The sequence below is a fragment of the Hyla sarda genome, chromosome 3, assembly GCF_029499605.1.
Source record: "Hyla sarda isolate aHylSar1 chromosome 3, aHylSar1.hap1, whole genome shotgun sequence".
NCBI lineage: Eukaryota > Metazoa > Chordata > Amphibia > Anura > Hylidae > Hyla > Hyla sarda.
In genome coordinates this window covers 430377890-430392782 of record NC_079191.1, presented here as the reverse complement: position 1 = coordinate 430392782, position 14893 = coordinate 430377890, and the positions used below count along the sequence as shown (strand labels likewise).

The following is a 14893-nucleotide window of genomic DNA, read 5'->3' as shown; positions in this document are numbered from 1 at the left end:
TACATTTTGTTTCCCTAGTGTACCCCTTTAATTCCCAAACTTACGTAAACAGCGTAGCTCACAGGTCTACACCACAGGCGCAACTACCCTTAAAAAAAAAAGTTTTTAAATCAACTGGTCCCAGAAAGTTTAACAGATTTGTAAATCACTTCTATTTAAAAATCTTAATCCTTCCAGTACTTATCAGCTGCTGAATGCTCCAGAGGAAGTTCTTTTCTTTTTTGGATTTCTTTTCTGTCTGACCACAGTGCTTTCTGCTGTCCAGAGTAGGAGCAAATCCCCATAGCAATATCCCCATACCTCTCCTGCTCTGGACAGTTCCTAAAATGGACAGAGGTGTCAGCAGAGAGCACTGTGGTCAGACAGAAAAGAAATTCAAAAAGAAAATAACTTCCTGTGGAGCATTCAGCAGCTGATAAGTACTGGAAGGAGTAAGATTTTTCAATTTTAAGTGATTTACAAATCTGTTTAACTTTCTGGCATTAGTTGATTTAAATGAAAAAAAATATTTTTCCAGGGGAGTACCCCTTTAAAGTCAATGGAAGTAGCACAAAATGCATAACATGGGGTATTAAAGGGGTATTCTGGGGATTTGCTTCTAAACTGGGCAGTTCCCGAGACAGGTGTCATCAGAGAGCACTTAGACAGAAAATAACAACTCAACTTCAGCAACTCATAAGTACTGAAAGGATTAAGATTTTTTAATAGAAGTAATTTACAAATCTGTTTAACTTTCTGGAGCCAGTTGAAATATAAAAAAAAAAAGTTTTTTCCTGGATAACCCCTTTAAGTATTCTCATTGTCTCTGGAAGTTTGCAAGTTTGTTCTCGTTCACTGACAGCAAGCAGAAACCCCTTACTACGAATGCTCACCTGAATGTGAATACGGATGTACGATATTCTAGGTGGGTGGCCGGTGACTCCTGGTCATGTGATCACATCCCCAGCTGTCAAAGCACCGGCAGCTGTCACCGATGTGTGACCGCCCCACCCCCCTGCGCTGTCACCTCACCGCTATCTAAACATCATTAAGGCTGCATTCACATCTCTCATTTTTGCAATTACAGTTCCCGTATCCGGTTTCAGTGTAAAAACCGTATGGAACCGTATTGCAAACCGTACGTATAGACGCGCCATTGAAAACCGTATGCCAAGCGTAGCATCCGGTTGTGTACGTTTTGCATCATTTACAGTTTGATCCGTTTTTTTTTCCCATACACAAAACCGTAGTCTACTACGGTTTTATGTCCGGATAAAAAAAAACGGATACAACCCGTATATGTTTTTTTTTTTTTTTAAATGTCAATGGGAACCGTACTGAACCGTATGTGCGTACAGTTCCATCCGGTTTGAACATGCGCAGTGCACGCCGAATGTTCTTTCCACAAATAGAACAAGAAGAACTTTATTTATTTCAGGCCAAACATAAAACTGTATCCATTCCCCCCCCCCCCCAAAAAAAAACGTATCAAACCGTATGCAACCGGACATCCGTTTTCAAACCGTATATGGTTTAAAACCATACAGAGGTATATACGGTTGTACACGGTTTTATACGGTTCGGTCCGGTTTTGAGACATACGTTTGTTGTTTTTTTTTTTAACAAAAAACCTGATAAGGGAACCGTATTGCAAAAACGAGATGCGAATGAAGCCTGAAACCGTTTCCAATATTTGTGCTTGTTGTCAGTGAATGGAAACATTCTTGTTTCCACCTAGACGGCAGTGTTCCCCAACTAGGGTGCCTCCAGCTGTTGCAAAACTACAACTCCCAGCATGCCTGGACAGCCTTCGGCTGTCCGGGCATGCTGGGAGTTGTAGTTTTGCATCATATGGAGGCAACCTGGATGCGAAAACCCTTTTAAATCTTGGGATTTACATCAAAACGGAATGGCATATAAAGCTGTCACATTGTGCCGAAGCTGCAGCTGCACCCAGTAGTGTGAGTGAGGAGATGGATTTAGATACTACGGGGGGAGATTTATCAAAACCTGTGCAAAGTAAAAGTTGTCCTGTTGCCCATAGCAACCAATCAGCTCGCTGCTTTCATTTTTAGAAAGGCCTCTGCAAAATGAAAGCAGCAATCTGATTGGTTGCTATGGGCAACGAGACAACTTTACCTCAGCACAGGCCTTGAGAAATCTCCCCCTACATCTGTACTGGATCTAAAATGGCCAGCACACACCTTCACCTAAAATCCCGTACATCAAACCTGCGCGGTAACTCGTACCCCTGCTTGACTGATGTAGGACCCTGGCTACTCAGGAGTCTAGGAAAGTTGGGTTAAACACCCCCCCCCCCCCCACACACACACACTCTCACTATTAAAACACAACAGCCAGTCAGAATGAGGGCTGTATGAGAGAGGACAATGCGCTCAGTGTCACCGCCGGGGCTACAGGATCTGGAACATGTGAGAGTTATCCTGCACTACAATGAGGGATCAGCTGCTGTATACCCAGCACGGGCCTGCACCGGCCCTGACCGCGTTCACACCATGTTATGAACTGAACGTACGCCCCTGTACCCTATATACATCCCGTGTACTGGACGTACGCCCCTGTACCCTATATACATCCCGTGTACTGGACGTACGCCCCTGTAACCTATATACATCCCGTGTACTGGACGTACGCCCCTGTACACTATACATCCCCTATATACTGAACGTACGCCCCTGTACACTATACATCCCCTATATACTGAATGTACGCCCCTGCATCCTATACATCTCCTATGTACTGAACGTACGCCCCTGTATACTATACATCCCCTATATACTGAACGTACGCCCCTGTATACTATACATCCCCTATATACTGAACATAAACCCCTGCATCCTATATGTTCAGAACTTACCCCTCTGAATCTTCTACATCCTCTACGTACAGAATATACGCCCCTGTATCCTATATATCCCTACAGGGTACACTGAGTGACCATAACATTGCCCAGAGCCTCACACCGTCTCCCCCTGATGCCATCTCTTCTCAATGTAAGTGATGCAAAACTACAACTCCCATCGTGCCTGATAGGATTTGTAGGTTAGCATTTATCCGATGCCACTGTCACCACATAATCCACGATATTCATTTTACCTGTATCCTGTTTCAAAACTACAACTCCCAGCATGCCCGGACAGCCGAAGGCTGTCCGGGCATGCTGGGAGTTGTAGTTTTGCAACAGCTGGAGGCACCCTGGTTGGTAAACACAGGATTAAAGGAATCCTATAAGTGACAGAAAGCGGTGGAGGCGGGGGGCACAATGCCCGTGGTGTCACCAGCTGTTGGGTCCCTTCCTGGCGCAGTATGCCAGGGAATCCGAGGCTTACCAGTCGGCCGTGTCCTCCGGTGACACCACATAAGTGGAACATCTGCTGACACTGATAATGCCACTTGCAGCCTCTTCTTGTCACTATGTAGATGTGGTCAGCGCAGACCCCCGGCGGACCCTCTGGATAGAACAGCGATGGGGGGGGGGGGCAGCTCTAATTTACTCCTTTACTTAGCGCCATCTCTGACCACTAATAATCAGGGTGACCCAGGACAAAATCTTAAAGGGATTCTATCTACTTTCTATCCTAATTCTTATATAGAGGCGCATGTCACCTATAATTCTTATATAGAGGCGCATGTCACCTATTATTCTTATATAGAGGCGCATGTCACCTATAATTCTTATATAGAGGCGCATGTCACCTATTATTCTTATATAGAGGCGCATGTCACCTATTATTCTTATATAGAGGCGCATGTCACCTATAATTCTTATATAGAGGCGCATGTCACCTATTATTCTTATATAGAGGCGCATGTCACCTATTATTCTTATATAGAGGCGCATGTCACCTATAATTCTTATATTAAGGCACATGTCACGTATTATTCTTATATAGAGGCGCATGTCACCTATAATTCTAATATAGAGGCGCATGTCACCTATAATGCTTATATAGAGGCGCATGTCCCCTATAATTCTTATATAGAGGCGCATGTCACCTATAATTCTTATATAGAGGCGCATGTCCCCTATAATTCTTATATAGAGGCGCATGTCACCTATAATTCTTATATTAAGGCACATGTCACGTATTATTCTTATATAGAGGCACATGTCACCTATAATTCTTATATAGAGGCGCATGTCACCTATAATTCTTATATAGAGGCGCATGTCACCTATAATTCTTATATAGAGGCACATGTCACCTATAATTCTTATATAGAGGCGCATGTCACCTATAATTCTTATATAGAGGCGCATGTCACCTATAATTCTTATATAGAGGCACATGTCACCTATAATTCTTATATAGAGGCGCATGTCACCTATAATTCTTATATAGAGGCGCATGTCACCTATAATTCTTATATAGAGGCGCATGTCACCTATAATTCTTATATAGAGGCGCATGTCACCTATAATTCTTATATAGAGGCGCATGTCACCTATAATTCTTATATAGAGGCGCATGTCACCTATAATTCTTATAGAGAGGCGCATGTCCCCTATAATTCTTATATAGAGGCGCATGTCACCTATAATTCTTATATTAAGGCACATGTCACGTATTATTCTTATATAGAGGCGCATGTCACCTATAATTCTTATATAGAGGCACATGTCACCTATAATTCTTATATAGAGGCACATGTCCCCTATAATTCTTATATAGAGGCGCATGTCACCTATAATTCTTATATAGAGGCACATGTCCCCTATAATTCTTATATAGAGGCGCATGTCACCTATAATTCTTATATAGAGGCACATGTCACGTATTATTCTTATATAGAGGCGCATGTCACGTATTATTCTTATATAGAGGCGCATGTCACCTATAATTCTTATATAGAGGCGCATGTCACCTATTATTCTTATATAGAGGCGCATGTCACCTATTATTCTTATATAGAGGCGCATGTCACCTATAATGCTTATATAGAGGCGCATGTCACCTATAATTCTTATATAGAGGCGCATGTCACCTATAATGCTTATATAGAGGCGCATGTCACCTATAATGCTTATATAGAGGCACATGTCCCCTATAATTCTTATATAGAGGCGCATGTCACCTATAATTCTTATATAGAGGCGCATGTCACCTATAATTCTTATATAGAGGCGCATGTCACCTATAATTCTTATATTAAGGCACATGTCACGTATTATTCTTATATAGAGGCGCATGTCACCTATAATGCTTATATAGAGGCGCATGTCACCTATAATGCTTATATAGAGGCGCATGTCACCTATAATGCTTATATAGAGGCGCATGTCACCTATAATACTTATATAGAGGCACATGTCACCTATAATTCTTATATAGAGGCGCATGTCACCTATAATTCTTATATAGAGGCGCATGTCCCCTATAATTCTTATATAGAGGCGCATGTCACCTATTATTCTTATATAGAGGCACATGTCACCTATAATTCTTATATTAAGGCACATGTCACGTATTATTCTTATATAGAGGCGCATGTCACCTATAATTCTTATATAGAGGCACATGTCACCTATTATTCTTATATAGAGGCGCATGTCACCTATTATTCTTATATAGAGGCACATGTCACCTATTATTCTTATATAGAGGCACATGTCACCTATAATTCTTATATAGAGGCGCATGTCACCTATAATTCTTATATAGAGGCACATGTCACCTATAATTCTTATATAGAGGCGCATGTCACCTATAATTCTTATATAGAGGCGCATGTCACCTATAATTCTTATATAGAGGCGCATGTCCCCTATAATTCTTATATAGAGGCGCATGTCCCCTATAATTCTTATATAGAGGCGCATGTCACCTATAATTCTTATATAGAGGCGCATGTCCCCTATAATTCTTATATAGAGGCGCATGTCACCTATTATTCTTATATAGAGGCGCATGTCACCTATTATTCTTATATAGAGGCGCATGTCACCGCCAAGTGTGTGACATAACTTATATGAAGGACCTGGGGCGCCAATCTAGGAGAGTACGGAGGGTCAGGAGGTCACTCATATACACACGCCCGATCCCGTAGTCACGTCTGATCCGCAAGGACAGAACTTCCATAGGCGAATACTGTTTACTGGAGTGTTTTCCAAACAAATGTGTCTCCAGCTGTTGCAAAACAACCTTAGGCTGTCTGGATATGCTGGGAGTCGTAGTTTTACAACAGCTGGAGACGCTTTACTGTTTATAGCGGCACATGTCTACATCCCATATGTATCTATCTATCACATATCTATCTCTCATATATATCCATCTATCTATCACATATCTATCTCTCAGCGGCCATACTGGAGATAAGAGTACGACACAGGGACCGCCACAACACAGGGACCGCCACAACATAGTCTCATGGAGGTGGAGATTCCCTTTAAATATTTTGAGTCCACAAGAATTCACCAGACGGGCGCAGGTTGTGACTCGTATCCTAACACTAACAATGTAAATGCTTATGTTGTATTTTATCGTCTTGTTTGGACCCTCACCACATTGTGCCCCCACCAGAGGGCACCAGACCCCGACCCCATCACAGGGCACCAGACCCCGACCCCATCACAGGGCACCAGACCCCGACCACCTCCTGGATACAGAAGAAACAAACAACATAAGGCACCAGATCACCATGAGAGGACTCATCCACTGGACACTCCAATGATCACAAGATGGAGCGGACGGACGGAAGGAAGAGAGGAAAGAAGTGATAAGTGGGAAGAAGTAAGAAGGAAATAAGCGATGAGAGGAAAAACTGAGAGGAAGACCGCCGGGACAAGAGGAAGACCGCCGGGACAAGAGGAAGACCCGCCGGGACAAGAGGAAGACCGCCCGGGACAAGAGGAAGACCCGCCGGGACAAGAGGAAGACCCGCCGGGACAAGAGGAAGACCCGCCGGGACAAGAGGAAGACCCGCCGGGACAAGAGGAAGACCCGCCGGGACAAGAGGAAGACCCGCCGGGACAAGAGGAAGACCCGCCGGGACAAGAGGAAGACCCGCCGGGACAAGAGGAAGACCCGCCGGGACAAGAGGAAGACCCGCCGGGACAAGAGGAAGACCGCCCGGGACAAGAGGAAGACCGCCCGGGACAAGAGGAAGACCGCCGGGACAAGAGGAAGACCCGCCCGGGACAAGAGGAAGACCGCCCGGGACAAGAGGAAGACCCGCCGGGACAAGAGGAAGACCCGCCGGGACAAGAGGAAGACCCGCCGGGACAAGAGGAAGACCCGCCGGGACAAGAGGAAGACCCGCCGGGACAAGAGGAAGACCCGCCGGGACAAGAGGAAGACCCGCCGGGACAAGAGGAAGACCCGCCGGGACAAGAGGAAGACCCGCCGGGACAAGAGGAAGACCCGCCGGGACAAGAGGAAGACCCGCCGGGACAAGAGGAAGACCCGCCGGGACAAGAGGAAGACCCGCCGGGACAAGAGGAAGACCCGCCGGGACAAGAGGAAGACCCGCCGGGACAAGAGGAAGACCGCCCGGGACAAGAGGAAGACCGCCCGGGACAAGAGGAAGACCGCCCGGGACAAGAGGAAGACCCGCCGGGACAAGAGGAAGACCGCCCGGGACAAGAGGAAGACCCGCCGGGACAAGAGGAAGACCGCCCGGGACAAGAGGAAGACCCGCCGGGACAAGAGGAAGACCCGCCGGGACAAGAGGAAGACCGCCCGGGACAAGAGGAAGACCCGCCGGGACAAGAGGAAGACCCGCCGGGACAAGAGGAAGAACGGACGAGAAGGAAGTATGTTAAGAAGGACAAGAGGAAGGACGAGGGGAAGAACCATACAAAGCGCGAGAGGAAGAACGAGAGGAAGGATGTAAGGAAGAAAAGTTGAGGGGAAGAAAGGACAAGGGGATTACGGAGGAAGGGAGGGAGGAAAGGATGGATAAGAATGAAGGTAAGATGAGCAGAAGAATAACAGGAAAGAAGAATCAGAGGAAGGAAGAAATGATGATATAAAGGATGACCCTAAAGAAGGATGACCCTAAAGAAGGATGAAAAGAAAGATGGACGGACAAGGGTGAGAAAGGAAGGATGTGAGGAAGGAAGGAAAGTGAAGGATAAGGGAAAGTTTGGAAGCGAAATAGGAGGAAGGAGGAGGAAAGATGGGAAATACTAGGCCAAATTTCCTGGAGAATCTGAGGTCATGTGATCATTAGTAGAGACACAGTGATGTGGAGACCCCAAAATACATCTGCTAGTGACCCCAACAATACTTCAAAATCAATGACACCCCAGGGTACACCGATGTCATCACAGTGCAGTCCATGACACCTGGGGCACACAGATGACACCCCAATAAAATCAATGTCACCCAGAGTACACAGATGACACCCCAGTACAATCAATATCACCCCAGTACAATCAATGTCACCCTGAAGAACACAGATGACACCCCAGAACAATGTCACCCCAGTAAAATCAATGTCACCCTGGAGAACACAGATGACACCCCAGAACAATGTCACCCCAGTAAAATCAATGTCACCCTGGAGAACACAGATGACACCCCAGAACAATCAATGTCACCCCGGTACAATCAATGTGATCCCAGAGTACACATATGACACCCCATTACAATCAATATCACCCCAAAGTACACAGATGACACCCCATTACAATCAATATCACCCCAGAGTACACAGATGACACCCCATTATAATCAATATCACCCCAGAGCACACAGATGACACCCCAGTACAATCAATATCACCCCAGTACAATACAATGTGACCCCAGGGCACACAGATGACACCCCAGTACAATCAATATCACCCCGATACAATCAATATCACCCCAGAGCAAACAGATGACACCCCAATACAATCAATATCACCCCAGAGCACACAGATGACACCCCAGTACAATCAATATCACCCCAGAGCACACAGATGACACCCCAATACAATCAGTGTCACCCCAGAGTACACAGATGACACCCCAATACAATCAATGTCACCCCAGAGTACACAGATGACACCCCAGTACAATCAATGTCACCCCAGAGTACACAGATGACACCCCAGTACAATCAATGTCACCCCAGAGTACACAGATGACACCCCAGTACAATCAGTCACCCCAGAGTACACAGATGACACCCCAGTACAATCAATATCACCCCAGAGTAGACAAATGACACCCCAGTACAATCAATATCACCCCAGAGGACACAGATGACACCCCAGTACAATCAATATCACCCCAGAGGACACAGATGACACCCCAGTGCAATCAATATCACCCCAGAGGACACAGATGACACCCCAGTACAATCAATGTCACCCCAGGGCACACAGATGACACCCCAGTACAATCAATGTCACCCCAGGGCACACAGATGACACCCCAGTACAATCAATGTCACCCCAGAGGACACAGATGACACCCCAGTACAATCAATATCACCCCAGAGGACACAGATGACACCCCAGTACAATCAATATCACCCCAGGGCACACAGATGACACCCCAGTACAATCAATATCATCCCAGGGCACACAGATGACACCCCAGTACAATCAATATCACCCCAGGGCACACAGATGACACCCCAGTACAATCAATATCATCCCAGGGCACACAGATGACACCCCAGTACAATCAATATCACCCCAGGGCACACAGATGACACCCCAGTACAATCAATATCACCCCAGAGGACACAGATGACACCCCAGTACAATCAATATCACCCCAGAGGACACAGATGACACCCCAGTACAATCAATATCACCCCAGAGGACACAGATGACACCCCAGTACAATCAATGTCACCCCAGGGCACACAGATGACACCCCAGTACAATCAATGTCACCCCAGGGCACACAGATGACACCCCAGTACAATCAATATCATCCCAGGGCACACAGATGACACCCCAGTACAATCAATATCACCCCAGGGCACACAGATGACACCCCAGTACAATCAATATCATCCCAGGGCACACAGATGACACCCCAGTACAATCAATATCACCCCAGAGGACACAGATGACACCCCAGTACAATCAATATCACCCCAGAGGACACAGATGACACCCCAGTACAATCAATGTCACCCCAGGGCACACAGATGACACCCCATTACAATCATTATCACAGAATGACATAATGATGACACTGCAGAGGATTTATAGAACACCCCAGGGCACCATTGATGCCTCACAAATCTCAATGACAACCAGGGGCACCCAGCACTGACAAGGGGGCAGCTGCAGGCCAGGTGACCCCTCCATGCGCCCCACTGATGACATCATCGCCAGGGACCCCAGTGCAGCAGCAGCAGCGCCCCCAAGCCCCATCCTCAGCCAGGTGACCCGGATCCGGGTGACTCACCCCACTCGATGTAGTCGCTGATGTTCTTGTCGCGGCGCAGGGGGCACCCGCAGCACTCGTCATACAGGCAGAGCAGCGCGTCCAGCAGGCTCTCCACACTCATCCAGCCGGCCCCCCGGAGCCCCGGCCCGTCCAGCATCAGCTGCTCCAGCCGCCGCAGCCGCACCTCCCCCGACATCTTCAGCCTCCACCGGCCGCCTCACCGCGCAGCACACCCGGCACCCGCCCGCCGGCTCACCCGCCGCCGCCCGGCCCCGCCCGCCATGTCCTGAGGGGAAGACGAGAGGATGAGACCCGGGGACACACACTGGATCCTGCGGGCTCCGAGGGGAGGAGGAGGAGGGGGAGGAGGAGGAGAGCCGGGAGAGGGGGAGGCGGCGGAGGAGGAGACTACGGCCCGGGGAAGATGGAGGACGAGAGGGGCACAGAGGGGTCTCATAGAGAGAGGACAGAGGGGTCTCATAGAGAAAGGGGGGGGGACAGAGGGGTCTCATAGAGAGAGGACAGAGGGGTCTCATAGAGAGAGAGGGGGACAGAGGGGTCTCATAGAGAGAGGACAGAGGGGTCTCATAGAGAGAGAGGGGGACAGAGGGGTTTCATAGAGAGAGGACAGAGGGTCTCATAGAGAGAGGACAGAGGGGTCTCATAGAGAGAGAGAGAGAGGGGGACAGAGGGGTCTCATAGAGAGAGGACAGAGGGGTCTCATAGAGAAAGGGGGGGGACAGAGGGGTCTCATAGAGAGAGGACAGAGGGGTCTCATAGAGAGAGAGGGGGACAGAGGGGTCTCATAGAGAGAGGACAGAGGGGTCTCATAGAGAGAGGACAGAGGGGTCTCATAGAGAGAGAGGGGGACAGAGGGGTTTCATAGAGAGAGGACAGAGGGTCTCATAGAGAGAGGACAGAGGGGTCTCATAGAGAGAGAGAGAGAGGGGGACAGAGGGGTCTCATAGAGAGAGGACAGAGGGGTCTCATAGAGAGAGAGAGAGGGGGACAGAGGGGTCTCATAGAGAGAGAGGGGGACAGAGGGGTCTCATAGAGAGAGAGGGGGACAGAGGGGTCTCATAGAGAGAGAGGGGGACAGAGGGGTCTCATAGAGAGAGGACAGAGGGTCTCATAGAGAGAGAGGGGGACAGAGGGGTCTCATAGAGAGAGAGAGGGGGACAGAGGGGTCTCATAGAGAGAGGGGGGGACAGAGGGGTCTCATAGAGAGAGGACAGAGGGGTCTCATAGAGAGAGAGAGGGGGACAGAGGGGTCTCATAGAGAGAGAGGGGGACAGAGGGGTCTCAGAGAGAGAGAGGGGGACAGAGGGGTCTCATAGAGAGAGAGGGGGACAGAGGGGTCTCATAGAGAGAGGACAGAGGGGTCTCATAGAGAGAGGACAGAGAGGGGTCTCATAGAGAGAGAGGGGGACAGAGGGGTCTCATAGAGAGAGGACAGAGGGTCTCATAGAGAGAGAGGGGGACAGAGGGGTCTCATAGAGAGAGAGGGGGACAGAGGGGTCTCATAGAGAGAGGGGGGGACAGAGGGGTCTCATAGAGAGAGGACAGAGGGGTCTCATAGAGAGAGGACAGAGGGGTCTCATAGAGAGAGAGGGGGACAGAGGGGTCTCATAGAGAGAGGACAGAGGGTCTCATAGAGAGAGAGGGGGACAGAGGGGTCTCATAGAGAGAGAGGGGGACAGAGGGGTCTCATAGAGAGAGGACAGAGGGTCTCATAGAGAGAGGACAGAGGGGTCTCATAGAGAGAGGGGGGACAGAGGGGTCTCATAGAGAGGGGGACAGAGGGGTCTCATAGAGAAAGGACAGAGGGTCTCATAGAGAGAGGACAGAGGGGTCTCATAGAGAAAGGGGGACAGAGGGGTCTCATAGAGAAAGGGGGACAGAGGGGTCTCATAGAGAAAGGACAGAGGGTCTCATAGAGAGAGGACAGAGGGGTCTCATAGAGAAAGGGGGACAGAGGGGTCTCATAGAGAGAGAGGGGTCTCATAGAGAGAGGGGGACAGAGGGGTCTCATAGAGAAAGGACAGAGGGTCTCATAGAGAGAGGACAGAGGGGTCTCATAGAGAAAGGGGGACAGAGGGGTCTCATAGAGAGAGACAGAGGGGTCTCATAGAGAGAGACAGAGGGGGACAAAGGGGTCTCATAGAGAGATAGAGGAGGATAGAGGGGTCTAATAGAGAGAATGGAGGACAGAGGGGTCTCAGAGAGAGAGAGAGGGGTCTCATAGAGAGAGGGGGACAGAGGGGTCTCATAGAGAGAGGACAGAGGGTCTCATAGAGAGAGGACAGAGGGGTCTCATAGAGAGAGAGGGGGGGGACACAGGGGTCTCATAGAGAGAGGACAGAGGGGTCTCATAGAGAGAGGGGGACAGAGGGGTCTCATAGAGAGAGGGGGACAGAGGGGTCTCATAGAGAGAGAGAGAGGAACAGAGGGGTCTCATAGAGAGAGGGGGACAGAGGGGTCTCATAGAGAGAGAGGGACAGAGGGGTCTCATAGAGAGAGAGAGGGGGGATAGAGGGGTCTAATAGAGAGAGAGAGAGACAGAGGGGTCTCATAGAGAGAGACAGAGGGGTCTCATAGAGAGAGGACAGAGGGTATCATAGAGAGAGAGAGGAGGAGGATAGAGGGGTCTAATAGAGAGAATGGAGGACAGAGGGGTCTAATAGAGAGAATGGAGGACAGAGGGGTCTCATAGAGGGGTCTCAGAGAGAGAGAGAGAGGACAGAGGGGTCTCAAAGAGGGATAGAGGGGTCTCAGAGAGAGAGAGGACAGAGGGGTGTCATAGAGAGAAAGGGGGATAGAGGGGTCTCAGAGAGAGAAAGAGAGAGGACAGTGGGGTCTGAGGGAGAGAGAGGAGGATAGAGGGGTCTCATAGAGAGAAAGGCGGATAGAGGGGTCTCATAGAGAGAATAGCATAGAGAGTTGGAGAGAGATGACAGGGGGGTCTAATAGAGAGAGAGAGAGGACGGGGATCTCATAGAGAGAGAGAGGACAGTGGGGTCTCAGAGAGAGAGGAGGATAGAGGGGTCTCATCGAGAGAGGGGGGACAGAGGGGTCTCTTAGAGAGAGGGGGACTGGGGAAGATAGAGGGGTCTCAGAAGGAGAGGTGGACAGAGGCTGATATAGGGGTCTCAGTGAAAGAGAGGGGGACAGAGAGATCTCAGAGTGAGAGGGGGACAGAGGAGGATAGAGGGGTCTCATAGAGAGAGAGAACAGAGGGGTCTCAGAGAGAGAGAGGGAGGGAGGGGTCCTATAGACAGAGAGTAGGATAGAGAGGTTCATAGAGAGAGGGGGGCAGAGGGGTCTCAGAGAGAGGAGGAAAGAGGGGTCTCAGAGAGGAGGATAGAGGTTTCTCAGAGAGGGGGACAGGGGTCCCATAGAGAGAGAGTAGAATAGAGGTGTCTCATAGAGAGAGAATGGGATAGAGGGGTCTCATAGGGAGAAAGGTGTAAACCAAGGGAAAAGGACGGTCTTGGAGGCGCAGCTCAAGGGGTGGTCACAGATATCAGGACTCAAGCCAGCACAGGACAATATTATTTTGTTTGTGGCAAAATGGACAACTTGTTTGGGCACAAGAAGTGCCTTCCTCAGGTCCAAATAAATAGTGCACTCCTTGCAAGATAGTAAAGAGTAAGGGTGCTGGTGGGGATCCTGTGTTCGTAGCGGTGCTGGCGGGAAATATAGGGAATAAGTTATATTTCACTACAGAACTCCTTTAACATTTAGGGCGCAGTCTGTGGGACAGGATAAAACCAGACCGGAGAAGCAACTGATATTTTACACGTTCGCTGCCCCTAGTGGTGGAGGGGGAAATAGCTGGTTTCTTTCTCCCATTACTGCAATACTGATCTGTGAAGGGTTGAATACTCTTCTCCATGATGATCCTTATTATATCCATTTACTCTGCACTATATACTCTGTTTTGGGATTATCTCTACACTTGATAACATGTTATTGCTCTATGACAGGAGGACATGCTGAGCCATGTAGTTCCACACAGAGTCCTGGTCTTGGGTATGACAGTTGCTGTCACAATGACAGACCCCCAGCATGGCACAGAGCCCAGCGGTGACACCTCCAAAACAGCCGCCTGGCGCTGTGCACTCACCCTGTAATGTTATATAACCCTCTAGATTACATACAGGACTGCGGTACTGGCACCCTGCTGAATTCAACGCCTTTAAGGGCACTTCCAGTTCTGTGTATATAAAGCAGTGTTTTCTAAAACAGGGTGCCTCGAGCTATTGCAAAACTACAACTCCCAGCCTGCCCGGACAGCCTTCGGCTGTCCGGGCAGGCTGGGAGTTGTAGTTTTACAACAGCTGGAGGCACACAGTTTTGGAAAATACTGAAATAAAGCCTAATCCCTGAAAAAGTTCTACAGCTTTGTTCCAGCTGCTCAACATTTTTAAGATCTCTGCTTGCTGTCACTGTATGGGATTCCTGCTCAGACAATGTCATGGAAGAAGCAAGTTTACGTTTGTATCAAGACACTTGATACATTGTATCTTTATCACTGGATTGAGATGTTTATGCACT

The 14893-nt window shown here is 48.8% G+C and overlaps 1 protein-coding gene across 9 annotated transcripts in view; it reads right to left on the bottom strand.

Moving 5' to 3' along the window:
* The window catches only part of CDC42BPA (CDC42 binding protein kinase alpha), a 239612-nt gene extending 228946 nt beyond the window's left edge, over window positions 1-10666 (bottom strand). For all 9 annotated transcript variants that reach the window (XM_056568475.1, XM_056568481.1, XM_056568476.1 and 6 more), the window contains exon 1: window positions 10355-10666. In XM_056568475.1, the coding sequence (XP_056424450.1) occupies window positions 10355-10532 (178 nt within the window). In that variant the 5' untranslated portion in view covers window positions 10533-10666. The remainder of the gene's footprint in view (window positions 1-10354) is intronic.
* Between the last annotated feature and the right edge of the window lie 4227 nt (window positions 10667-14893).